Consider the following 27,347-nt stretch of genomic DNA (forward strand, 5'->3'; position numbering starts at 1 on the left):
TTGAGCACACTTTCTTGAAATGCCTTTTATAAGAGCTCTGCCGAGTCTACATTAGCACCTACACACCACTTTCAACATTTGTTCACAAGCCCTATTGCTGAAAAACGTTTTCTGTCTTGGTTTCACTTCCTAGTGTGGAGGCAGGGGACTAGCCAGATCAGCTCTCAGCTCTCATATGCACAGAGAGCTTTAGGGGAAATTAGACCCAGGCAAAGTTGAAAAAGGTTTTCTGAAAGGCCATGTTAGCTAGCACCTCCCCTAACAACTGTACACGTGCTTGCTGGTGGAGCTGAAACCCAGCCCCAGGCGTGTTCAGACAGAGGCTGCTCAGGGCGTTAATTCACCCAATTCGAGACAAAGCCAGGGCAGCTGGGGCCCTTAGGGCTGAGCTGCAGCTCCCCCAGACATGTGGTCGGCTGGGAGGTTGGAAGCTGTGGCTCTAACCTGCCAGTCGCGGAGTAGCGGTGATGGAGAGGGAATGACGGGCATGGAGGGGGCAGGGTCACTTGCAGAGGGCAAGGAGCGGTGCAAAGGCCGCGCATGGCTGTATCGGGGCCCGGGCCTTGCCAGGGAGGTGAGGTGGCCTCGCCTGGGTCAGGCATTGCTGGACTGGCCCGGGGAGGTGGTTTGGAACGCGGCCCAGATGGTTCCGTGGGGAGGGGAAGAGGCGCCAGGTTGAAGCTGGCTGTGGGGGAAGGGAGCTCCCAGCGGCGCGGCAGGGGTTAAACCGCGAGCGCACGGAATGGGCCGCGCTGTTTCCAAGGCGACTGCTCAGAGTGTTCCGGATCGTACCATTGCGCAAGCGGGAGGGGCAGGGGGGAGGAGCCGGCCGTCTTCGCCAGATCCAGCCCAGCGCCTCCTCCTTCTCTCCCCCCTCCCGCTCCGCCCGGCCTGAGCGCGGCGCCTGGGCCCAGCGGCGAGAGCAACGCGGAGGAGCGAAGCAGGCGAATCCCGTGGGCGGCAGCGCGGAGGCCGGGCCCGGAGCGGCTGGGTCGGTATCGCGGCGCGGCCCTGTCCTTCTCCCCCCCGCGCGGGGCGGCGGGCTGCGGGCGGCCCCGGGCTGCGGGGCTCGGGAAGCGGCGCGGAGACAAAGGAGGCGGCGGGGCTCGGAGCCGGCACCAGGGACCGACAGGAGCCTCCGGGAGCCCCCGCCTGGGGGAGGCGGCACAATGCGGCACGGGGCGGCCCGCCCGCACCGGCTGCAGCAGCGCGGGGCCCGCAGCGCGGCCCGCCCGGAGCGGGGATAGAGGCGGCGGCTGGAGCCCGAGAGCCGGGCCGGGCCCCTCCCGTGAGCAGCGTCCCCCCGGCCTGTCACAGGGGGCGGCGATGTGAGGGCCCCGGCGCCGGCAGCAGCTACAGCCGAGCAGCGGGGACCCAGCGGAAGCGGCCGTGGCCGGCCGGGCCAGGCGGGGGCGAGCAGCAGGGATCCGGCGGGAGCGACGGCCGGCCGGGCCCGCGAGAGCCGAGCAGCGGGGACCCGGCGGGAGCGGCGGCCGGGCCCGGCTGTGCGATGGAGACGCACATCTCGTGTCTGTTCCCGGAGCTGTTGGCCATGATCTTCGGGTACCTGGAGGTGCGGGACAAGGGCCGTGCGGCGCAGGTGTGCACGGCCTGGCGAGACGCCGCCTACCACCGCTCCGTGTGGCGGGGCGTAGAGGCCAAGCTGCACCTGCGCCGCGCCAACCCCTCGCTCTTCCCTAGCCTGGCGGCGCGGGGCATCCGGCGGGTGCAGATCCTGTCGCTGCGGCGCAGCCTAAGCTACGTGATCCAGGGCATGGCCGAGATCGAGAGCCTCAACTTGAGCGGCTGCTACAACCTCACCGACAACGGGCTGGGCCACGCCTTCGTGGCGGAGATCGGCTCGCTGCGAGCGCTCAACCTGAGCCTGTGCAAGCAGATCACTGACAGCAGCCTGGGCCGCATTGCCCAGTACCTCAAGGGCCTCGAGGTGCTGGAGCTGGGTGGCTGCAGCAACATCACCAACACTGGCCTGCTACTCATTGCCTGGGGCCTGCAGCGCCTCAAGAGCCTCAACCTACGTTCCTGCCGCCACCTCTCTGATGTGGGCATCGGGCACCTGGCGGGCATGACACGGAGTGCAGCTGAGGGCTGCCTGGGCCTGGAGCAGCTCACATTGCAGGACTGCCAGAAGCTCAGTGACCTCTCACTAAAGCATCTGGCCCGAGGGCTGGGACGCCTCCGCCAGCTCAACCTGAGCTTCTGTGGGGGCATTTCAGATGCGGGGCTGCTGCACCTGTCGCACATGAGCAGCCTGCGTAGCCTCAACCTTCGCTCTTGTGACAACATCAGCGACACAGGTATCATGCATCTGGCCATGGGCAGTCTGCGCCTTTCTGGCCTTGATGTCTCCTTCTGTGACAAGGTGGGGGATCAGAGCCTAGCCTATATCGCACAGGGCTTGGATGGGCTACGTTCCCTCTCCCTCTGCTCCTGCCACATCAGCGATGAGGGCATCAACCGTATGGTGCGCCAGATGCATGGGCTCCGCACGCTCAACATTGGCCAGTGTGTCCGTATCACTGACAAGGGCCTGGAGCTCATTGCAGAGCACCTCAGCCAGCTCACAGGCATTGATCTCTATGGCTGCACCCGCATCACAAAGCGGGGTTTGGAGCGCATCACCCAGCTGCCCTGTCTTAAGGTACTCAACCTGGGACTTTGGCAAATGACTGAAAGCGAGAAGGTCAGGTGAGAGGAGGGGCCTCCTGCAGACATCCATCCATGCTGGAGGGACTCACTGACTGCTGCAGTGGAGAGGAGACAGCTAGAGTGGGGGAGGGGGACACGTGCAGAGCCATGCTATCCATCCATTTACTCCAGCACTGGAAGGAGGGAGGGCTAGGGAGAGCCCATCCCTTCCATGCCCCTATCCACCTCTGCATTGGCTGTGGCAGGAGAGGGAAGAGAGAGAGCCCCTGTTTCTTCCATGTCACCCCCAGCCCTCCACTGGGAATACAGTACGCCCCCCCATACTTATTTGCATTGGAGATAGAAATTCACAACTTTTATGCACAGGGGCTATAGATCCCCCTCTCTACTCTAACTCTTATTCTACCCCCTCATGCACTAGGGCTGGAAGAAGACAGTCCCCTATTCTTATTCACGTGCAGTCTTGCTCAGTTTGGGGATCTTCTCTAAGGGGTAGGTATGGAAATAGAAACAAGCCCTTCACCCCTCATGCACTAGGGCTGGAAGAAGATAGTCCCCTATTCTTACTCACTTCCAATCTTGCTCAGTTTCAGGATCTTGTCTAAGGGGTTAGGTATGGAAATGGGAACAAGCCTGTCACCCCTCACCCCGTTCCCTCACAAAAAGAACTTCATAGACATGTGTTCCATATCCACTGACCCAAGTTGTTAATTGTCTAATACCATTCCAACTGGAGATGGTGACAAACAGCCTTCCCCAGCTAGACATATTCTATCTATTTCCAGTCCCATTCCCATCTTCACTTCTACCTCCTTTTGCTCTGTTTTTGGATACTGTTTGCCACCACCCCAGGGCAAAGGTTTTAGAGAGAGAGCTACACTGGTCCAGTCTCCTCCCCTTCTAAGTTGACATGATTCCTTTGCATCCAGCACTGTGGTTGGAAAGAGAGCCTAGACCACTCTTTCCCCATCTCCCTGCACTGGAGATGAAGATAGACTCTTAATACTTACCTTTCCTCCCTGTATGGGAATGTAGATACCATTTTCCCTTTATCCCATTCCTGAAAGAAGACAGACCCCCGTCTATTCAAATGTTCCCACCTAGAATGGAAAGATGGAATCATTTTAGCTAGTCATCTTCCCTTTCATTTTTCTCTCTCTTCCTTCCTGCATTCTTGTCCTTCGAAGTGGGGATAAAGACATAGCCAGCCATACATTTATTTCCCCCTTTGGATTGCAAGTGAATGGGCCGAAGGGATGACAGTCTCCTATCCATCCAGGGGACTTAAGGAAGAATCTCCAGTTTCGTTTTTGCTTTGAGATACTGTGATGTGGTTTCATTTTGAAATGCATACAAAATTACTACTACAAAAAAGCCTTTTACCACCACCCTCTCCTTGCTTACATCCTGTATCTGAACCCAGTTTTTTCATCCCTTCTTCAATATTCATTTTCTTCCATGGTTTTATTTTTAAAGACATTTGAAGTTGCTGTTCTTGTGGATTTTTAAGTAAGTTTTTTCTGCTGAATATATTCTATATATATAAATATATATATGATGTCTGGCTACCTCGTTTTAATTTGTTACGTTTTTCTCAAAAACCCTGGAATTCTTACAAGAAAGAGATTGAGACTGAAACATTTTTGTGCCTAGACTGGAAAGATGCCCCTTGGGTATGTAATTTTTATTTGGTGACTTTTTTCTTTTTAAAGCTTTCTCAAATATGCCCCACCTTCACATTCTGACTGTGCCTCTCTCCCCCTCTCCTTTGGGGCTTGGGAATTCAACTCCTGCTTCTGCATTTTTATTCCTCTAGCACAAACACGTGTAACGTGAGAATCCATACTAAGGATGAGGTTACTGAAATGTGTGAAATGCAAGTTCAGTTTCTTAAATATATATATATCTATATAGATATATGCAAATATTCCCCTCTCCCTCCCAAATCACCTACAGAAAAGGTCACCATGTGAGGCTTCCTGTTTGTAAGTGGGGAGAGGAGCAGAACAGGCCTGCAGGGCCTGAGGCTGCAATGTGAAGGGGAGGAGATTGAAATTCATCTGTCTTATCTCTGTTCTGTCAGTAAAATGGAGCTGTTTCTTTAGGTTTTTTAAATATTTTAAAGAGGAATAAGTGTTGATTTTCTTTTTTTTTAAACAAAACACATCTTGGCCTTTTTTCTTTACTTTTTTTAATTCAGACTCTCAAATTCTCCACAGTAATAGGCCAGACCATGGATTTAAAGTAAACCCAGAGACCCCTATGAATTAAATTGTACTGTTTGTGAATTTGTATAAAAAATAACAAAGATCCTCTTAAAACATTTTATATTCTTACAGTAAAAGGTTAAACTGATATTTATATAATAAAAGAGGAAATATGAAGTATGTTTTTGAAAAAAAGCTGTATCTGTGTTGTCTTTGGTTTTTTAAAAGGTAGGTATCTGGGTTTTTTTACTAGTTGCAAGAAGCATGATATGTAGCTTATAGAGGGTTTGGCCTGTGTTCTTAACGAGTGACTTAGTCTGAGTAAAAGGAAATGGGGAGTCTGGTCAGTCCTGCGCAGGATGTTGAGTAATGTCATAATTAGAAGCTTACAAGAGAGCACTGCTTCCTTTTAGAAGGACCAATTTTGTATCTGAGAACAGCTAACTTGTTTAGATAAATTGAGAAAAGTAGAGGTTAATGTTGGGATGCGAGTTAATTTCGGGACGGCAAACCGTAACAGATAACGTTTTGTTACAAAGGGACTTGGGGTAAATGTAGTAGATCAAACTTGACACTTTATGGGGAAAATGTTTATTTAAAAAAAAAAAGACATGGCAATATTCCTTTTTCTTTTAAAAATCCATGAAAACTGGGTTTCTACTCTTTCCCCACACTTTTTTTCCCTGAAATATTAATAACACAATTACAATATTTTGGTAGTGCATGAGAACTTGGCAGTGAATAACTAGAACATTGACTCTGCTTGTTTCATTCTTCTGTTGCCCACAGTAAGATAAAACTAAAGAGGAAATGGGGGAAAAATTGTTTTTTTTTAAAATTGTTCTAATACAAGATGTCCTTTGTACCATGGAAATTTCTCTTTTTAATGTATGACTTCTAACCTGACAGGGGCTCTTTTTAGACTTCTACAATGTGAGGGGTTTTATTGTTGTTTGAGATCGGGGCTTAAGCTGTTTATAGGGCATGAAACAAAGCTGCTCTCCCCTCTAAGTACTGCAGCAGGACTCTCCCGCGGCACCCCTCCCCCCCCCCTTTTTTTTAAAGAAGGGTTGGGGTTAGAATGTGAAATGATGGAAGGAGCAAAGCTATTGTTCAGGAAAGTTAAAAGAGGAGCTGTCCTTGCTTGCTTGTTCAGTCATGCATACTGAATCTCACCATGTGAGGGTCCCTATGGAAGGAGGAGGGTGATTCTTCCCCTCTTTTTAACATTCCTATCCAGGCCTGGCTGTATTTAAGCTGCTTTCCTCCATGCAGAGGAGGGGCAGTGGGGGATGGTCTGGAGTTCCTGTACATTTGCATTTTAAGTACTTCTAGTGCTGCAGCAGGCTACTTTTGTTTCATCCGAACTATTCTGTCCTAGCCAGCTTATCTCAAGTTACTCAGGTAGATGAGCTCTCCACAATACAGCCCTACCAAAGAGGTTATGGATGCCTCCAGTTGTAATTTGTCTCGACAGTTTAGCTTATATATTTTGGTACATTTTTGACTATTTTTCACAATGCCTTTTCTCAAGCTGCACACACCTTCCCACTTTTAAAAACAAACAAACAAACAAACAAACAAGAAAACCACTTCCTGTTAGGAAGGCAGAGTTTCCCAAGGTTCTCCTGGGCACACCAGGGACAAGAACCAGCACCTAGAAGAGGCTGCACAATTGTTTTTGTAAAACTTCCAACCTTTCTGCTGCGAGTTCATCACAAAAGCTGTATTGTTCCCTTTGGGGAAAGCCATCACAATTGGATCTAATGAGCCAGACAATATATCTATCTACCTTTACTTGGAGAGGTTAAAAATAATACAGAATAACTTGTTGACTGAAAAGACAACATGTGAGCCCCAGCAAACAACAGGAATTCCATACCAGGTTCCAAATTACCAGTAGATATTAGTTAACAGTGATCCTTACAAGGGTACAGTAAGTTCTGCTGGTCTGTTGGTAGATCACAGGCTTACCCATATCCAAACAAATATATACACAGCATACTATATTATTTGTTCTCCACATTCTGTCACACCTTAACATGGATAATATTTGAACTAGGGTAGTCATGAAAATTGCACATGCATGCATCTTGTATGTCTAGTCTTACAGTCCTCCTAATGTCAGGAACAGGACAGCTGAGAGACAGAAATGTTTTACTTTATCTCCAAAACAAGCTAGATGGACCAACATACTAGTTAAATTGTTTTGAAACCAGAGCCTCACTGAAGTCTTATTGTATTAGAAACAACGGACATTGTTCGTCTTGAAATGGATTATTGTCTCAGTAATAACAAAGCTTTCTTGACCTTAAACTTAAGTCTTAGTGTTGAGTATAGTTTGAGCTGGAGCAACATGTGTGCTTACTTTTAAGGAGAGGGTTTCTAAAAAAAAGAGACTGATGCTAGAAAAAGAGGAGAGGAGACTAACCAAGGAACAATTGCTCTCCTCAATATATAATTCCCCAGTGAAACGGAGACAGTTTTTCACCCTCCAGTTACTTCTGAACTCAGAGCTAGATCAATGCAAACTCTCAAACAAACATGACTCATGTAGTGGCAGTACAGGAAGTAGAGGCAGAGAATAGTAAAAATGTTATTTTGAAGTGAACTGGAAATCTTTCATGTCATTCTAATCTGTAAAATTGATTTCAACAGAAAAATGTAAGGTAACATTATTGTTAATCATCTTAATTGTTATGGTAGTGACTGAGGAGCAAATGAGGATGAGGCACGATTGTACTAGGTATTATACAAAACACAACATTACTGTTCCTGCTTATAAAGCACTTTCAATCTAAACAGGTAAGACAGACAGAGGATGGGGGAAGGGATGAACACACAAGCAGACTCGACTATGTGATGGCAGCATAAGGCATTTTAGTTCCAGGATCTGTCTGGGAGACTTCGGGTGGGTTTAGTTAAGAGGAAGGATGATGGAGACAGAGGGTAAGATGGGCAGATGCAACCTGACAGTGAGGGGAAGAGACCTTAAGGGGTGGGGAAGAATGGAGCAAACACAGCTCAGCACAGAGCAGAAAAAGTCCAAAAAACTAGAAAATTCTCTGAATGACTGAAGGTCCCTGGTTTAGCTGCTTCTGCAGGTGCCCCCTACTGGCTGATTCGTCCCTACAAGGAGCCCGGGGTTGGGGGTACTAACTGTGTTCTGGTGTTCCCAGGGTAGGTGATAATGGGGTTTCCCCACACAATTGAGTCAGTATGCACATGTGCACTCAAGGAAGGGGTGGCCTTCGTTTGGGTCAGATTTTACTCCTTCCAAGGGAACAATCCTATTTTGCATGCTTGGACAGTACAAGCATAGGCCCTTTATTGCCACATCTGTAAAATGAGGATAATTGCTTCACAGGGGTGTTTAATATAAATGGCTCTAATAACTTGTGGATGAAAATGATGTAAGCGCAAGGTAGTCTGTATTTGCACTACAACTCATTCTTGTACATGGTGATGCATTAAGGTGAAGTGTGTGCGGCCAAGTCATCTGAAGAATTTTTAGAATTGAAACAGAAGTTAACATAAGCTGCTACTAACACACAAAGGTATGTTTTCTGTTAACTCAAGTTACCCTACAATCACGGTGGTTCAAGCAAAGTGGGCTTTTTTGTTTTATTCCTTCTCTTCCATAAATTTCACATTTGGCCAGCAGGTCTTTAATATTTCTGTCTGCTAAGAAAAGATAATTGATAAAGTGGAATAAATGGCTGAGGCTGTATTTGAAGACTCTTAAAGATATCTGCTAGGCACTATGCAAATCCTGCTGGCATGAATACCTAATGCTCGCTGCCAGGTCCAGCCATAGTGTCCATCTTGCTGAATTCCCCATCCTTAAGCTGCGCGAAATAAAGAATAAGAGATGGTTTTTCAGGGTTTTCTGCCTTCCACATTTGACACTAGTGCTTTTTCCTCCTCTTTAATAAAATCTACCAAACACATTAACTAAATGTCAATTTAATCTTAAGTGGCATTGCAATGATTTCACACGAATCCAGAGCTCACTTGTCATTTCAAGGGGAAATGGAGATGAAAAGGAGAACTAATTCTGAAAAATGGTTTCCTAAACTTTGGAGTGAAGAGCAAGAGACTAATACCAGTGACTGTATATAAGTTCTGAGTGGACACTACGCTTCCACTCCAATCCAACTTGTCCATCTTCTGAGCACAGAATTTCACATGAGAAGGTTCTGAGACACACCAAATTTCTCAAGAGATTAAGTTAAAACTGAATTCTCTTCACTGTAATCTAAATGGGGATTTAAACTTTGAGAGTATATGGGAGTATTCAACGATTTAAAAAAAATTAAGAAAAAAAATCTAAACTGCAGCTCCTACCTGCTGAAAAAGCAAGGTGCAGGCCAGAGCACAGAGCTTTTCATCCACAGAAACAAATATTCTGGTAACTAAAGAATCTGCAATAGGTCCCTTCCCTTCTCTTCCCTTCCCTCTTCATGATTCTAATTTCTTTAGACTGAGCTATCCGAGGATATTTTTCTCCCTATGCTCTTTAGTTCTGTCCCTTCTGTCTGAGGTTTGTTCTCTTTGCCTTAGTACAAGGTGTCTACATTTTTACAACAGCATGGGTGCCAGAAGCATCTTACAAAGTCTGCACTTAACATGTAAGTGTGCATAGGAACATGTTTTATCAGAAGTGTACAACAAACCATATTTACTTGCAGTTGACAGAGACACTAAAATGAGTTGCATTAAGTAGCAATAAAAGCCCACTCACTCTGCTTGACAATTACAATTGCACTTATCTCTAAGCACCCCTGTTTTAGCAGGCTAAGTGTGTGTATTTTTGCAAATTCTCCTGCCAAAGATGCAAGAGCAGTTCTGTAAGACATTTTTGTCCCATAACAAGGGAACCATCTTTCCTCTCTCAAAATGTGCTTTAATTTGGAAGATACAGTTATTGCTTCATACTCTTCCAAACAGAAAAATCTGGACAAGCTCTGCCCTTTCTGTCACCTTTTGCCATTTGGCTGAAGTGACAAATGTGCTATGCTACAAATCTCTGTGTGTTTGTTTTTACAGTGGGGGGGGAAGGAATGGATCTTGTGAAATAGGAAAGAGAATTACTTCATCTGATTTCTCTAGTAACTTTCCCAAATACTCTAGCAAAACAAAATGGGGCAAAGTAAAGAATATGCAATCCAAGAACAACTTGGATCAGAGAATATTACACTGAAATATCTTATTTGGGGGATGGGGGGCAGGGAGACAGAATACTAACAGCTTTCCCAGCTGAGATCCTGGCTGGCACCCAGAGAGCAACTAAGCCAATTCTGCATGCCAATTTCTTTCTAGCCGTCACAGTACAGCCCCCTGCCAATTACTGAAACAGCTGACATTAGGGTGAGGTAGAAGTGAATTAGCCCAAGGAGGCACTCAGCTATACTCAAGGTAGATTTTTAAAAAAATTGATTTGAAAATCTGTATTTTTTTAAATTTTAAATCAGTTTTTTTATTTTTTAAACAATAGTAAATTTGTCATTCAGAAATGTTACAATTAAGTAACACACATGCTACATGCCCACTGATAATATCATAAAAATGAATTAATAGCTCTAGTCTGTCCAGCCTAATTACTAGCTCTTGCTTCTTGAAAGTTTTGGGTTTTCAACTTCTGTTTCTCAGCCAACAGAAAAATAATGTGCAAAGACAGACACAAGCTAGATAGGCGTGTTGGGGTTTTTTCTTCTGTGCTTATGTGGTGGAGGACCTTGGCCAAGCATGACAGTTAGTTAAGACATTGTCTTAAGACAGACAGTATATAGGCAAGAATGGAGGCAGCCTAGAAAGGAACAGTGGAGTGGACTAGAAAGAGAGAGGAAAAGGGAGGATACTCAAGCACACATATAGCTTCCTATATTTCCCCACACTTTTGCCATAGAAAAACTGTCATGGCTTCTGGGCATATCTAGGAATATTTGGAAGAACTATTTGGTTAGAAGAGGAAAATGTGTCAAACATAAGCAGCACAAGAAGATGATGCTGGGCTTAATTGACAAGATAAAACATGGGCTACATCTACACTAGCCCCTTCTTTTTGAAAGGAGCATGGTAACTAGTGAGGTCAGAAGATGCTAATGAGGTGCTGCTACAAATATGCAGTGCCTCATTTGCATAATGGCAGCCACAGCAATTCGAAAGTGCCACTTTCGAATCGTGCACTGCCTGTGTAGACGTGGGCCTTTCGAAAGGACCTCAGTCTTCAAAAGCCCCTTATTCCTAAAACCAAATAGGATTAATGGGATTTTGAAGATTTGGGAGGGGGGTCCTTTCAAAAGGTCCCCATCCACACAGGTGGTGTGGAATTTGAAAGTGGCACTTTTGAATTGCTGTGCCTTCCATTATGCTAATGAGGTGCTGCATATTCATGGGAGTGCCTCGTTAGCCTCTTCTGACCTCGCTCATTACCATGCCCATTTCAAAAAGAAGTGGCTAGTGTAGATATAGCCCACAGGGAAAACTGTTCATTGGGAGAAAATGTGGATGAAGATGTGGATATGGCTGAGCGGATAAACTGGGTTAGTAACTTAAATAATTCACTTTGTAATGCATCATTCTTTAAAACTCTCTCTTTTAATATAAGGGGGAATTTATGTGTCAAATCACAAACTGTTTTCTGTGTTGACTGTTGCTAGAAAAAAGTTTAACTTAGCTAATTCTAACGGCTTGTTTAATTAGTTAAGTAGGCTTAGAATCTATCACCCAAGTACACAGAATAGAAAACTGCAGTATAAAAAAAATCGAGTTGCCAAGTGTCATTTTCTTATTTTATATTACATAATACGTGCCTCTTATTTTGGAACATCATGGCCACAGACCATAATGGTGATGGCATAAGTCTCTTCCTTATTTTACTTCAGCATAACTCAGCTTTTCCAAGGGAACCCCATTCTTTACTTATTTTCTCAAAGAACAGAAGTGCCAGTAAGTTCAATGGCATTTTCTGCAAAATTAAGTGCAGTCTAAAACAGTCTTTTTTTAGTAATTTGATTTAAATGAATTTGTTGATTTAAATAGTGATTTAAATCAATTATTTAAATTGCCTTGATTTAAATTAATCCACCTCAGGTATCCTGCCAGGTTTGAAGTGCTGTAATCTTGTGTGTGTCTAAGAGAGCACTGCAGTCAATCTTCTGCTCTTTGGACTACAATGGACAAAGCATGGCCCAAAAGTCTTGTGCCACAAACTGCTGATGTAGAATATTGGTGGTGGGTTGTCCAGTGCAGAAGAGATGAGGGAGGGTTCTTCCCTGCTTGTTTAGCTTCTCTCCTTATAACTTAATAGGTCCCTACACTCCCTGGCAGGAAGAGAGGTGGAAATGCTCAGACTGCAGCTATTTCTAGGACGGTCCTTCCCACAAGACTGGTGCTGGGTTCAAGAGGATGGTTCAGTTGAATGGCAACTACCAGCTCCTTTTCTCAGCCATCCAGTGCAGTTCCTTGTGACAGACTAGATGGGGTTTATGAGGTAAGATGGCAACAGAAGCAAGAGCATGCAAAGATCAGTTTCCATGTATAAAAATGGTCCCATTTGGTGCTTAACGTCCTTGTGCAATTACAACAGCTCCAACAATAATTGAGCTCGATCTTCTCAGTAAGGAGATGGGCTGAATGGTGGCTTGGAACAAAGTCCCCAGTTCTCCGCTGCTGTCCTAGTGCACTTACTGTCCCCTACCATTGGTTGGAGCTTGACCCTAACTACCTGGCAGCTGCTGCCTTGCCCCCGACTCCTGGCCTTCCCCACCCCTTTCTTCCTCAGCCAGTTACAAAACGTCGCTCGCAGCCGCAGCCCCTCCTCTTCCTCTCCCCTACACTTAGCTGTGACCTGTCCCAGCCGAGAAGTCCCCTGCCGCTTGTGTTGTCGGGCTGCATTCCTGCAGCGCTCAGCTTCTTTAAGAGACGCCGGCGCCCCCCAGCAGCGCCCCACCTCTCTCTCGAGGGGAGGTGCCAGGAGGGTGCAACTGCTTCCCGCACAGCCCCTGAGCTGTGCACCAGCAGGCCAGGTAAAACAGGCCCGTGGCGCTGGCTGCGGTGCGGCCGCACGGCGGCCTGGGGAAAGCGCTAGCCGGGCAGGGGCCAGGTCTCGCTCTCAGCGGGGGTGGGGTGATGGCGGGGTCTCTCGCCGGCTCCCGTGGGCGGGCGCAGCACACGCCACGCAGCCCCCAAGCGAACAGCCTCAGCGCGCCGCGGTTCCCCAGCAGGGCCCGAGCCCGAGCCCGAGCCCGCAGCGCTTTGCCGGAGCCGGAGCCGGCGCCGGTTCCTCACGCGACTGGCGGGCGCTGAAGGCTGGTCCCGGGTTGCTCTGCCCGCACGGACCCCTCACAGGCACTAGGCGGCAGCATTGCCCATCAATTGGGCGCCGACTGCCGCCGGCCCCAGAGACCCGCCGAGCCCGCCAATAATCTGCATCCCTCAAGCGCCCTCGCCTCGCCACTCCAGCTCCCCGCGTTTGCTGGGCTGATACTCGGGCAAGGGACACACCCATCTCCAGCTGGCTCTCGGAGCTCAGCATCTGCAGCGCATGGAATGCAAAGAGCCCGGAGGGAATCACCCAGAGAGCCCCAAACCGCCTTTTGGCTGAGTAATAAATGGAAGGACTTGAGCAGGAAAGACTAGACAACAAAACAGAAATCATCATCATGCCACTACATAAAGCCATCGTGCACTCACACCCTGAACACAGAGTCCAATTCTGGTCACCCTATATCGAAAAAGGTTTAGTGGCTGGAAAAGCTGCAGGGAAAGGTAACAAAATGACTAGGGGGGTATAGAACAATTTCCATACCAGGACAGATTAAAGCCGTTAAGTTTTTTTCTTATATATAAAAAAAAAGAGATTATTAAGGGAATATGATAGAGGCCTATGAAATCATGAATGGTGCGGAAAAAGGGGAAAAAAGTGTTATCCACCCCTTCACCTGTACAAGAATTAGAGGGCTGCCTAATACAATTAATAGGCAATATGTTTAAAGGAAGTACCTCTTCAAGCAACACAGGATCAACCTGTGTAACTCCTTGCCACCAGGTGTTGTGAAGGTCAAAAATACAAATGAGTTAAAATAGTTAGGTGAGTTCATAGAGGATAGGTCCACCAATCGTTATTAGCCAAGATGGTCAGGGATGCCGACCCATAATCTGTATGTTCCTAAATCTCCAACCACCAGAACCTCAGACTTGATGGCAGGGGATGTATCACCTGATGATTGTGGTGCTCTGTTTACTCTCTGTGAAGTGTGCAGCACTGGCCACTGTTGAGAGACAGGATACTAGGCTAGATGGACCTTGGTTTGACTCATTATGGACATTTTCATATTACTCTGTCATTCTCACAAGTTAGGAAATTTGGGCGTTTTTAGTAAAAGCTCATTACAGAAGGCTAAGGCACAGTTCAGGTACGGGATTCAGATCCTCATGGGGTGTGGCATAGAAGAAAGAGTTGCCAACTCTCTGAATAATAGGTGCTTTACTTAAAGCCCCAACTGTGGGAACTGAGTGGATTCACGGCAATCACAGCTTTCATATAAAATAATTTTTAGCCCATATGGTTGCATGGAAAAAACATCCACAAGCTTCAAAAACAAGAAAGCAGGAAGAAACCTTTTACATGCTAAATTCTATTTTTTAAGCCAATGGCATCATTTTTGGGAGCCTGTCTCATGATTTTTTAATGGTAGGGGTTGTCAGAATAGAATGTGGAACATTAGGTAAAGAGGAGAATATTTTCACTAAGCTGAAGGTCAATGCTGCTGCAGTCAATCTCCCAGAATTGGATTTAGTGTGTTTGGGATGGATATGCTAAATCAAACTCACAGGGTGCCTCCATCAGCACTGGTACTCCTGCCCATCATGAGGAGTAAGGGAAGCTACTAAGAGCATATGCTCCTGTTGACCTCCTGCAGTGGAGACTGCACAAAAGCCTAAATTGAAGTACATTGACTCTAACAATGTAATTAACATAGCTGGAGTTGCATATCTAAATTTGACCTTTCCTTCTAGTATAGACCTGGCTGAAGTCAAACTGAGCCTGTGTAGATCCCTATCTGTATCCACAAAAATGAGCTGTGGTTATCTGCACCCACAGATGCAAATACACACAGATAACTACAATTTTGAAGTGTTCGAGATATACAATTTGTATCCGCATTTGCATATGTATCCACAAAAATGAGCTGCGGATTTATCCACATCTGTGTTCTCTATAAGAACTTGTGTAGCCACTTGACAGATTCAAATGCCACCTACTTGATTAGCAGAGTTCACACAGGTAGGTTTTGGTGCTTACTGGTGGTGCACATTCACACATCTTGGTGAACATATTAAAATGTATTCTGCACATGGATGGAAAAAATCTGCCCATGCAGGGAAAAGATTAGAGAGAACATTGATCTGCAGATACGGATATCCGTGAATATAACGCAGATACTTGTAGATTTGCAGAACTCTACAGATCTCACACAGTGAGAAGGGTAGTAACAACACCTGCTCTTCATCAAAAGGGCCTGATTCTGCTGAGTGGATGCAAGGCATAGAAGTAATTCTTACAGAAGGGAACATACGTTCCTCTCCCCTTCACTTATATTGGAACACAAGTTCTTCTGTCCAGAAGATATCCCAGAAAGGGTGAAGGTGTATCTGAGAATGGGTTATTACTCTGATACTCAAATGTAAGGGTACTGCATGGATGTTGTAGAATGGAATATCCCATCATTTATCAGACCATGGCCTAGCCTACCTTCCTTTCTCTGTCACTGAAAGCTGGGCATCTGGCACTAAAGACTGACAAAACCCAGGGTTGATCCACTACCTGAAAAAAACATTTTTTTAAACAGTTGATGTTTAACAACATATTAAAAGATGTTATTTAAAATGTTTTCCAGAACAACTCACTTGTTCAGAATAGATAAAACCCAAGTGTAGCCCAATGCTATATTAGCCTCCTGCAGTTTGGAGAAGAGACCAGCTCATAAGAACTCCAAAAGTACCTCAGAGCTTCCTAACTTCATATGGATATATTCCTGCATGACAGTTCTGCACATACTAGCCACCTGGAGTTTGACTAAAAGGCCTGACTGAAAAGGAAAAAGAAAGAGGAAGGACCAAACCTCTGCTGTCCCACCTAAGCGAGGCCCAGAATATAAAACATTGCTAGAACTTTTTTGAGATGAATACAGGTATCATATCATAGGTAAGGTAGCAACCATTTCCCTCTCCATAGTTTGGCAAAGCATTAATCTAGAATATTGCATATATAGTTCTGCTGACAAAAAGTACTAGAAATGTAGTTGATAAACTTGAGGGAGATCAGCAAAGACCAACAAAAACAATCACAGGATAAAAGGTGTTGACACGTGAAACGAGATGAACCATTACATATAACAAACCTGATCTTTCATAAACTGGGCTAAATGCTCAACTCACCAATAGACAGAGCCATTCCAGCACTGGACTATAGGCTGATCTTCTTTTCACTAACCAGGATTCTGTCAAGGAAGCTAACTACTTTAAGATATAAACCCACTTCACAGCTTGTTGAACCTGAGCCAGATCATACTTTTTAACTGGATGAAGCAATTTTTTCACAAAAGGATTCACACTAGAGGGAAGTGGGGCATGATAAAGTGCGTGTTTGAATCTGTGGAGTATGAGCATTGGGGAGGAGGGTGTTGAAGTTATTAGGGGATGGTGGAAGACCTCTGAGAAGAGGGCTTTCTTGTCAGTGCAAGAACCTCTAGTTTCAGATACAAGAGCATCTCTCATTTATATTTCTATGCTCACTTATCTTTCAGGTCTCCATGACAGGCAGACTAATAAATAAGCATTTTTTGACAATGCTCAAGTGTGGGAGCTGAAGTAGAGTTGAGTTGGAAAGGGAGTTGTATCTTGTGTAAGGAAATATCTGTATTCACAAAGCTGTACTATCTGTTTAGAAGGCGTAGCACATTTTGTAAGCAAGAGGGGCTCCCTGTGTCAGGAAGGGGTGAAGATGTTTTGAAAACCTCTCTCCACCCAGTTACAGTGGGGGTTGGTTTAGAAAAATGTGAGGAACTCATCAGATGGATGAGTTTTGATGTCCCCTACATCATTGCTGCAGTAATATTGTGGTTTAGGTAAATGGTGTAAGTATATAACAGAAGGGAAACAATTTATGTTGTTGGTCACTGTGGATGACTGGAAATTTTATACGTGAGTAGCTTTGAGATACAGAAAAGATTTGCTTTTTGTAAAGGGGCTGCTGTGAAAGTGTAGCCAGGTGGAATTTTTCAGTGATGGATTTTGTAACCTACCCAGGAGGTTTTTATTAGAGTATCCATCCACAGCAGTTGTATCCCTTTGACGGTGACCTTTGGATGGCCAATAACACTGCTGTGCACTGGGGATATGGATGCCCACAAAAGGGGGTGAGTATGGTTATGGGAACTCAAGTTTCTTAGTCCTTGTAGAAGTGAACAAGGTGAGAACAAGAAGGCCTTTTTAGAAGATTACACATTGTGAGCACAGCTTCCCCATTCTCACTCCCTTTGGTCTTGATCATAAAAATCATAGAATTCTAGGCCTGGAAGGGACCTCAGCAGGTCATCTAGTCCAGCCCCCTGCCCAAAGCAGGATCAACCCCAACTAAATCATCCCAGCCAGGACCATGTCAAGCTGAGATTTAAAAACATCTACGGATGGAAATTCTACCACCTCTCTCGGTAAGGCTTCACCACCCTCCTGGGCTACATCGACGCTACAAAAATAACTTTGAAGTTGCTTGCTTCAAAGTGCAACTTCAAAGTTGAGCATCTACACACACCCTATTTCAAAGTGAAACTTTGAAGTAGGGCACTATTCCATTCCTCGGACTGGAGTAAGGACTTCAAACATGGGCTCCCTACTTCGAAGTTAACTTCAAAGTAAGGTAAAATGTGTCTCAACCCTCTGCTGACCACTTCAAAGTGGTGCCTAACTTCAAAGTTAACTTTTAAGTTAGTTCCTAGTGTAGAGACACCCCAGTGAAATAGTTTTTCGTAATATCCAACCTACAGCTCTCCCCCATGGTTGTTTCTCAGGAGGGTGGCCATCAGCAGATAAGAATCCAGTTTTTTTACAACTAACAAACTTTGGCTATCCATGATTTAATGAGATAAGTCTCTCCCTGACTTTATACACAGAGCTGAAACATGTTTGGACAACACTCTTGTACTTGTTTTGGTGCAGTTGCCTTCTGTCAGATATATGGATAATAATGAACTACACTGGAGATCAGCAAAGAGGTGCTGGAGTTGTGCCATCTGTGTCCAGATTAAAGCATCCCTTGCCTCTGCACCTTATATGCATGTCCTGGCATATGTTTATGATATAACTTGTTTTAATGTACCATAAATTCCCAGTATGAGCCAATTACGTTCCTCACTTTGTAAGGGCAAAATATGATGCCACTATGGCTTAACAGTGGAGTAGAAAAGGAGGTTAGAGGTAAAAAGTCATCCCTTAAAAACTGAAAGTCAGTCCATACAGAGACAAATAGAAAGCAGAATACATAAACTATGGCAAGTCAAGTGTAAAAGTATAATTAAGTAAATCAAGAAAAAAATCAACTAGCAAAAGAAAAACAAAAACTATAATTTTTTTCAAGTACATCAGAAGCAGGAAGCCTACCTAACAATCAATGGGGCCACAGGACAATTAAGGTGAGAAAGCAGCACTCAAGGAAGACAAACCAACTGCAGAAAAGCCCAAGGAATTCATTGCATTGGTCTAGACTGCAGAGGAAGTGAGAGGATCCTATACCTGAGCCATACTTTTTAGGTAACAAATCTGAGGAAGTGTCTCAGATTTAGGTATCAAGTACAGGAGGTTTTGGAACAAACTGCGTAATTAACCAATAAGAAGCAACCAGGACCAGATGGTACTCACCCAAGAGTTCTGGAGGAACCCAGAACTACTAGGTGTGCTAAGAAACGTATTGCTTAAATCAACCTCTGGGCCAGATTACTCCAGCTTTATGCTCACAGGCTTACTAATGATTCACAACAAGAGAAGTAAGAAGATGTAGTCAGGGGGAATTGGCTGTGGTACTTTCAGTATGTGAAAGCACCCACCTTTATTGTCTATCTCATTTGACCCTGACTCTATGAGCAGTAACCCCCTTAAGACTAGGGCTGGCTAAAGCTGAGTCATGACAAGGTGGACATAATGATTGTGGATTGCAGAAAGCAGCCAAAGGTGATGGTAAAAATTATACAGGTCCCTTTGACTGAGAGTGTTCAATTGCCATTTGTCACCCCAGCTCAAAAAGTAAGGAATAGTGTTAGCTTCCTAAGTGCTTTTAAGAGATCCCCTTACAGATTCAACCTCTCTAGTCTGACACTCTCTGATTCAACATCATCTATCATGCAGATGATTTTAGTTAGCCAGATGTCAGCTTATCATGGGTGTGGCCAAACTTCCCAGGGTCCCATAATGTTTGTTTACAGCCACCAGTCCTGGCTTTCATTGTTCTGTGCTGTTTTTTAGCTGTAATTTACCCCTAAATGCCTTCTAAGAAACCAGTAAGCAGCAGAAATGTTGGTAATGATTGTTTGACCTCCTACAGTTTGGCAAATTATCTGGTTTGGCACTGGTCAGGTCCTGAGGGTGCCGGACTAGAAGGGTTCAGCCTGTACAGAAAACAACCAGGACAGCATTTTTTCCATCTTTGCCTGGCCTGGAGGTTGTTACCTTTTCTTTCAGATGTGGTTACTGCTATCCACACTTCTGTCACTTCTAGATTAGATGATTTCAATACCCTCCATTGCTGAGTCTTTGCAAGGAAAAAAAGAGGTGTGTTAAGTCAATCCAATAGCTCATGTGAAAACTACAGACTGCCTTGTCTTCACTAGGATTTTAAATCATGTTAGCTAGCTCAAGATGAGGAAGTGCCTTTCCTTCCTGGTGTATACAAGGCCCATGTAAGAGGTAATACCTTGAACGCAGCTAGAAACTGAAGCTGGTACAGAAGGCAGCTGCCTGTTCTTTAAGCTGTGTATCTTGTCTTAAGCCCATATGACACCTCTATGTTCCGTTATCTACTTTAGTTTCTTCTGGAGCGACAGGCGACATTGATTTTGACTAAAAAGCCCTAAATGTTTTGGGACCTGCCTGACAGAGACTGTCAGCAGTCACTGACCACTCCACACTCCACACCACCACAGATGTGGCCAGATGAGAGCCAGAGATGGACCCCGTTGGTATACACAAAAGGGGGAGCTACAGGAGAGATGATATCTATGTACACACCAAGACTCTGGATCCTACATCCTCATCCCTACATTACTCCCTGTAGCCCCAATCTCTTGCCATTTAGAGCATGCTACAAAGACCATTTTATCTGCAAGGTCTTTTGGAGATCTGAAGGTCCAGAAAATATAATGGAATAGCCTGTGTTTTTTCACTTCAATGACAGTTTATGTTCATTTAATTTTCTTGGGGGTGGGTTTTTTTTATGTAGCTGTATGACTATTATGTACATAGTAAGGTGCCTAGAGATGTAGAGGGAGTTCCTCTTTTGTATTTGAATGGAAAGGAATAAAAGGTCACTGCCATCTTTTACCTTTTATTCAATAGTTATACTGTCCTTTTCAGTCAGGGAGGGGCAAGAGGACCACAATAATTTAATTGACTCTTTATACTTCATTTAATTCACATAAATCAAACTGCTTTACGTAAGAAGAATCATATTTTCAGTTTTACTGATGGTAAACAAGGTTCACGGAGGTGAAGTGACTTGTCTAAAGTCACACAGGAGACTAGTGGCAGGACCAGTAACAGAACCCTGCCCCCCTCTGCAGGCTCCCACCCCAGTGTACTGATTACTACCTCGCATTGTCTCGCGAGTAGCAAAGGCTAGTAACACCTTGAAGAGATGGACAGAACAGAGGAGCACTGACCTGTGGGAAAGCTCCCAACTATTGCCATAGCAACCCCTTCGAGCAAGAGTCACTGTATGGACAAACATGAACGCTAGTTGCTGAGTTGCTCCTAGCTATTGCACTCCCAGCAGCAAGATTTGCTGTAGCATAAATTAAATTTTTGGAAGTTTCCCATCATTGTGGATGGATAAAGCTCCCTTGTAAAACGGACTTGGGCTGATGAAAGGTGCTGACCAGAGAGGTCTGGAAATGGAACTTTTCTAATTATAGAACAGGGCTGGTATAGCAAAGGAAGCAATAATGTCAGCTGCTTTGGCCTACTGTGTCCACCAGTGTATCTTTGCCTTTGTATACACTACGGGGTAAGCTGATGTAAGATACACAACTTAAGTAACTTGAGCCAATGTAGTTTACATCCACCTACCACAGTATCTTCACTGCATTATGTTTCCCACTGAGCCACCTTCTGCCTGTCATTGAAGTGGAGTACTGAAATCAGTGGGAGAGCATCTTTATCAGACCCACTAAACTGATGCTGCATAAATCGCAACAACACTGATTTATGTCTGTAGTGAACATAAGCCCTTAATCTTGACTTGGAGGGATCACATCTAGAAGTGAGAGGCCTAGACACAGTTTGGCTCCCGAGATTGCTAATAATATGTCTAGTGCCAGTTATGACAGTGCTTTTTGAGATGCAAATGTCCTGAAAGCCCCTTCATTTTACAACAGGCCACACCAATCAGCAATCAGATCACAGTGACTTTCATTTTAGCCACCTGGACAGCATTGTATTAGAACCTGTGTCTGAGCTTTCCAGTCCTTACCCACATCTCAGAAGATTTCTGTGCCCAATATACTCGGATGACATCTCGATCACACACCTGCTTAGAACTCAAACAGAGGGAGGCTGTATGTGAGTGGCTGGGTGTAACTTGCATCCCTGTCCTTAGTGCCAAAAACAAGCACGTTAATGCTAATCTACCCCTGTCTCACAGCTCAACTACTTTTCTGTCACTAAGCCCCTTATAATGGTTTTACTAAAATCCCCTTTTGATGGAAAAAAATCCCAGCTGGAAGTTTCAGGCACCAGAACAATGTGCAAGTCTGCGAGTCCCTTTCCCCAGCCTCACAAAAGCCTCTAATCGAGTGGAAAATTTGCTAGAGGCCAGAGGTTTGGGTCTGCAATTATATTTAAGGGATTACCAGGAGAGAATGAGGGTGTTTATGACCCTCCCTTACTCTCTTTGTTTTTTGCTCTGTGCCGCTTTCAGACAGACTTCACCAGAAGCCTTGACCACTGCAGCTGCAGAAACCACCAACAGTCTCACAGTCTCATCTCTGTGTCCCCGTAGGGCCACAGCCCCACCTCCAGTTCTAAAGAACTGCCACCCCAGCACTGTGTCCTTTGTCCTAGGAAGCCCTCACCAGTGAAGATGATGCAGCGTTTTGAACACCCCTGTTGGTCAAGGCTCTTCAGAAACTGAACGGGTGCCAGACCTGCATGCCTTGTGAACTAAAAGAGAGGCACTGGGAGGCAGTGTGGTCCAGTCAATAGGTCATGGGACTGGAACTCTTGTGGTTCTTTCTATTCCTGATTCCACACACAGAACATCTGGGACACCTTGGGAAACCATTTAATTGCTCTTTGCCTCAATTTTCCCAACTGTAAAATGGGGATTAACACCACCTTCTTGTTTTTTAAATCGTTATGAGATCTACAGATGAAAATGGCTAATGGCCAAGATTATCAAATGTGACACAAGATTTTGGCTGAGGACCTGCATTACCTTAAGGGAGTCTAAATTTTAGGGGTGGGCTGCTCAACTCATCTGAAAATCATACCCTTTTAATGAATCTCAAATTGGGCACCCAAAACTGGAGGTACTCAGTCAGACTTGGCACTCGTATTGAAAATTTTGTGCTAGTTCTTTTATTCATTATTATTGGAAACATGGAGTTAGATAATCAGCTCTTGTTCCACCTGTCTTCCTTAATAAAAAGTGACTGAGTATCGCAACAGTAGGGATAACATAATTTTCTAGTCGCTAAGCTGTGAATTTTTCACATGGCCTGTCATCCCAAAGTCTTATAGGACTGCTCAGCTCCTCAAGGTCCTGCGCTCTATATCCACACACAGGCTGCTCTCCACATACAGTGCTGGACACCTCCCAGTTTCCATTGTGAAGTAAAGGCTACTCTCAGTCTATGTAGCCAGAGACTCTCTTTCCTACATCAACAAACAGAACTTCAAATCTCAACCAAAGAAAAGCATCTCAGGCCTGACCTGAAGCATCCCTGGGTATTCTCATCCTCTCTGCTCCCCCGCTCTCCTGGGAGAAGAGCCTATGCTCTGATACGTTAAAGTAGGGTTTCTTTAATAGGAGTGTACATAAATGTGCCCTAATTATTATGAGCCTTCCAATCATAAGGTGACAAAAAACAGTCAACACGGATTTGTCAAAAATAAGGCTCGTCAAACCAACCTAACACTCTTGTGTGACAGGGCAACAAGACTTATGGATATGGGAAAGGAGAAGCAGTAGAAATTGTTTGTCTCAGCTTTGGTGAGACTTTCAATACTGTCTCACGTGCCTAGGAAAATATAACCCAGACAAGTCTTCTATAAGGTGGGCAATACAGCTGGTTGGAAAAATGTACTCAGAGCACAGGGAAGTGTTAGTATCATTATACAAGGCACTTATGCAGGAGTGGGCAAAATACGGCCTGTGGGCCGGGTCTGGGCCACAAAGCCTTTTGATCTAGCCTGCCAGGACCCTGAGTTATGCTCTCTGCCTGCTGCAGGCCCAGGCTGCTCAAAATAGCTGGTGGTTCCCTTTAGACACTGCACAGGGGAGGGGAGACTTTGCTGACTGCTTCCACCCTCAGCCCAATCATCACAGCCCCCATCGGATGGAAGCCAGCTGTGAGGCAGAGGAAGCATGCAAAGTTTTCCCCACCCCACCCCACAAGAGGCACGCAATGCAGTGAGCCCACACAGAGCGAGCCTCCAGATATTTTGAACAGGCTGGGTGCTGGCTGGGAGCTGCCTAGGTAAGTACCTCCCAGCCACAGCCTGCTTTTGGCACCCCAGCTGCTCCCTCTCCCCAACTCCCTGCCTCAGGTCACCACCCAAACCTGCTGCAACCCCACCCCATCTGCTTCAGGTCACAACTCCCTCCCAGACCCTGCACCCCCCACCGGACAAAATCCTTCCCTGCACCCTTACCCCTTCCCTTTCCCTGCATCCCAATCCCCTGCCTCAGATCACAACCCCCTCCTTTGCCCAAAATCTCTCTCAGTTCCCACATCCTCTCCTACACCCCAAGACCCTACCCTGAGTTCCCTTCTGCACCCAACCTCCACCACAGACCCCACATCTCCTCCATAGAAAAATGTGGCCCTTGATCACTTACCAAAATCTTGACGTGCCCTCCCACCAAAAACTATGACCCAGCCCTGCGCTAATGAGACCTCATCTGGAATACTGTATGCAATTCTGGTCTCCCATGATTAAGAAAATGAACTCAGACTGAAACAGGAGCAGGGAAGGGTTACTTGTGTGACTGAAGGGATGGAGAATCTACCGTATGAGAGGATGACTTGTTTATTCTAAGCAAAAGAAGAATACATCAAAGGAATAAATACCAAGGAGGGAGAGGAGTTATTTAAGTTATGCACCGATGCGGACACAAGAACAAATTCATGTAAACAGGCCATCAACAAATTTAGGCTTGAAATTACAGGCAGGTTTCTAACCATCAGAGGAGTAGAGTTCTGGAACAGTCTTCCCAGGGGAGCAGTGTGGGCAAAAAAGCTCACTGGCCTCAAGACTGAAACGGATAAATTTCTGGAGAGGATGGTATGAGGTGATTGCCCACAATGGTATGCAGCCAATCTACAACTGCTACAGATTGCATCTACCTGACCCAGCACAATCAGGACCTGAGCAGTCCAGGTCCAAGGATTTTGCTGGACCTGGGAAGGTCACTGATCCCCGGCTGGCCCTCAGACCATCTCCCAGGCTCCCCTCCTGGCCTCTGGACACTTCCCAGCTGCCAGCCCAGGGAACTTCCCAAATGCTGCTTACTGCTCCCTGGCCTTCCCTTTCGGCATGGCTCTGGCCCCTGCTGAGCGGCCCCACCACAGGCCACTGGCTACCTGGCCCCACTGCAGGCTGCTACTCCCCCTGCGGGCTGCTGCTTCACAGCCTGGGCTCCCTGGACACCGATGTCCTCCTTGTCACCAGCTCAGGTGGGTGGGTCTGCTGCTCCGCCCGGAACTGAGGGCTGGGCTCCCAGGCCGTCTGACCTCTGCCCTGCCCCAAACTGCGCGCTGGGTTCCCAAATTGCTCGCTTGTCTCCAGCCGGCCCTTAAAGGGACAAGGCCCCAGGGTCAGCCAGACACAGAGGGCGAGCCGTATTGGCCTGCAGCGCCTAGAGGGGGTGCTGCCGCCAGCAAAAGTCACTACAAAGAGCATGTTGACAAGGTTTTTTGGCTAGCAATATGCGGGAGGCGAGACTAGATGATCCTGATGGTCCCTTCTGGCCTCATTGTCTATGAGTCCATCAATGAATCACAATAAACCTGGAAGAGCATATCATGGGGAGTACCGCAGAGGTCTATCTTGTGTCCAGTTCTGTTCAATAACTTCAGAAGTTATTTGGATAATAGCATACAGCATACACTTATGAAGTTTGTGAACAATACCACAGTGGGACCCGTTACAAATGCTTTGGAGTACGGGATTAGAATTCAAAGTGACCTAGAGAAACTGGAGAAATGATCTGAAGTAAATAGAATTAAATTCAGTAAAGACAGATGTGAAGTATTCCACTTGGGAAGGAACAATCCAGTGTGCATGTACAAAATGGGACATGACTGCCTAGGAAAGAATTGCAGAAAGGGATCTGGGTATTACAGTGGATCACAAGCTAAATATGAATCAAAAGTGTAACCGTGTTGCTGGGGGAAAAAAAAAAGGTAACATCATTTTGGGATGTATCACCAAGAATGTTGTAAGCAAGTCATGAGAAGTAACTTTTTCACTCTACTTCATGCTTATAACGCTTCATCTGGAGTATTATGTCCAGTTGTGGGCTCCTCACTAGGGGAAAGATGTAGACAAACTGGAGAAAATCCAATGGAGAGCAACTAAAATGATTAAAGGGCTAGAAAACACGACCAATCAGGAAACACTGACAAAATTAGGTTTGTTTAGTCTGGAGAAGAGATGAGTGAGCGGAGATATAATAATAGTCTTCCAGTGCATAAAAGGGTGGGTATTTTAGCTTAGTGAAGAAACAGATTGACAGAACCAGATGAGTACTCAGAAATCACCTACTACAGGACTGGCCCAACACAGAAAATAACAGATCTACAGTCCCTAGCTAGCACCCCTCCAGAGCATCATTGACAATTTACAACCTATCTTCAAAATCGATCCCTCACTCTCACAGACCTTGGCAACAGGCCAGTCCTCTCCTACAGACAATCACCCAACCTGAAGCAAATAGTCACCAGCAGCCACACACCGTACCACAGAAATACTAACCCAGGAACTTATCCTCGCTACAAACCCCATTGACAATTCTGTCCACACACCTATACAAGTGACATCATCCCAGGATCTAGCAATATAAACCACACCATCGGGGCTCATCCACCTGCACATTTACTAATGTGATATACTCTGTCATGTGCCAGCAATGCCCCTCTGCCATGTATATTGGCCAAACTGGACAGTCTCTGAGCCAAAGGATAAATGGACACAAATCAGATATTAACCAGGAGTGGGAGAACACATTAACCTCCCTACACATTCAGTAATGGATTTAAAAATAACCATCCTTCCACAATCAAAAACAAGACTACAAAGACAAACAGCAGAGCTAATATTCATTTGCAAATTTAACACAATTACATTAGGACTGAATAAGGATTTAGAATGGTTCTCTCACTACAAAGGCAATTTCCTTTCTTTTGGTATTCACACCCCAACATCAGCTGCTGGGCGTGATCCACATGCACCTGATTGAACTGGCCTCTTTAACTCTGGCCCTACACTCAGTAAGTATCTCCTTTCTTTTGATATACGTGTGTGTCTGCGCATGTGTGCACACACACACACACACACACACATCTCTGCCTCTCAATTTCCATTCCAATGCATCTGATGAAGTGGGGTTTACCCTCAAAAGCTTCTGCCATAATAAAATTATTAACTTTTAAGGTGCCACAGGGCTCTGTTGTTTTTGCAGATACAGGTTAACAAGACTGAGACTTGTCAGCATGATCTTAGGTAAGTGGGTGTTGGGAGCCTAAATTCATGAATGTCTGTAAAGTATCTTGAGATCTTTGGATGGAAGTGCAGAGTGTTACCACCACCAGTTCTAGGGCATGGTTTGGGAAGGCTTTCAGAAGTCATACCCTATCCCAGCTTCAAGCAAGCATACATTTTCATCCCCCACTCTTTCTGTACTCTGCTTTCCTAAAGAATGGCCTTTACTGGGGAACTCGCAAGGTGATAAATCTACATTTCAGATACAATTCA

The 27,347-nt window shown here is 45.5% G+C and overlaps 2 protein-coding genes across 2 annotated transcripts in view; one reads left to right on the forward strand and one right to left on the reverse strand.

Moving 5' to 3' along the window:
• WNT5B (Wnt family member 5B) overlaps positions 1-27,347 on the reverse strand; it is a 102,581-nt gene that overhangs the window by 54,546 nt on the left and 20,688 nt on the right. The gene's annotated exons all lie outside the window — the stretch shown is intronic.
• Positions 617-4,031, forward strand: FBXL14 (F-box and leucine rich repeat protein 14). Its single transcript, XM_074983772.1, has one exon. The coding sequence runs from the start codon at positions 1,511-1,513 to the stop codon at positions 2,711-2,713; it is 1,203 nt and encodes a 400-aa protein (XP_074839873.1). The 5' UTR covers positions 617-1,510; the 3' UTR covers positions 2,714-4,031.

This window comes from Carettochelys insculpta, chromosome 1 (genome assembly GCF_033958435.1).
Source record: "Carettochelys insculpta isolate YL-2023 chromosome 1, ASM3395843v1, whole genome shotgun sequence".
NCBI classification, from domain to species: domain Eukaryota; kingdom Metazoa; phylum Chordata; order Testudines; family Carettochelyidae; genus Carettochelys; species Carettochelys insculpta.

Excerpts from the sequence above, each read along its gene's own strand:
- FBXL14 (XM_074983772.1), top strand. The coding sequence starts at position 1,511 with ATGGAGACGCACATCTCGTGTCTGTTCCCGGAGCTGTTGGCCATGATC.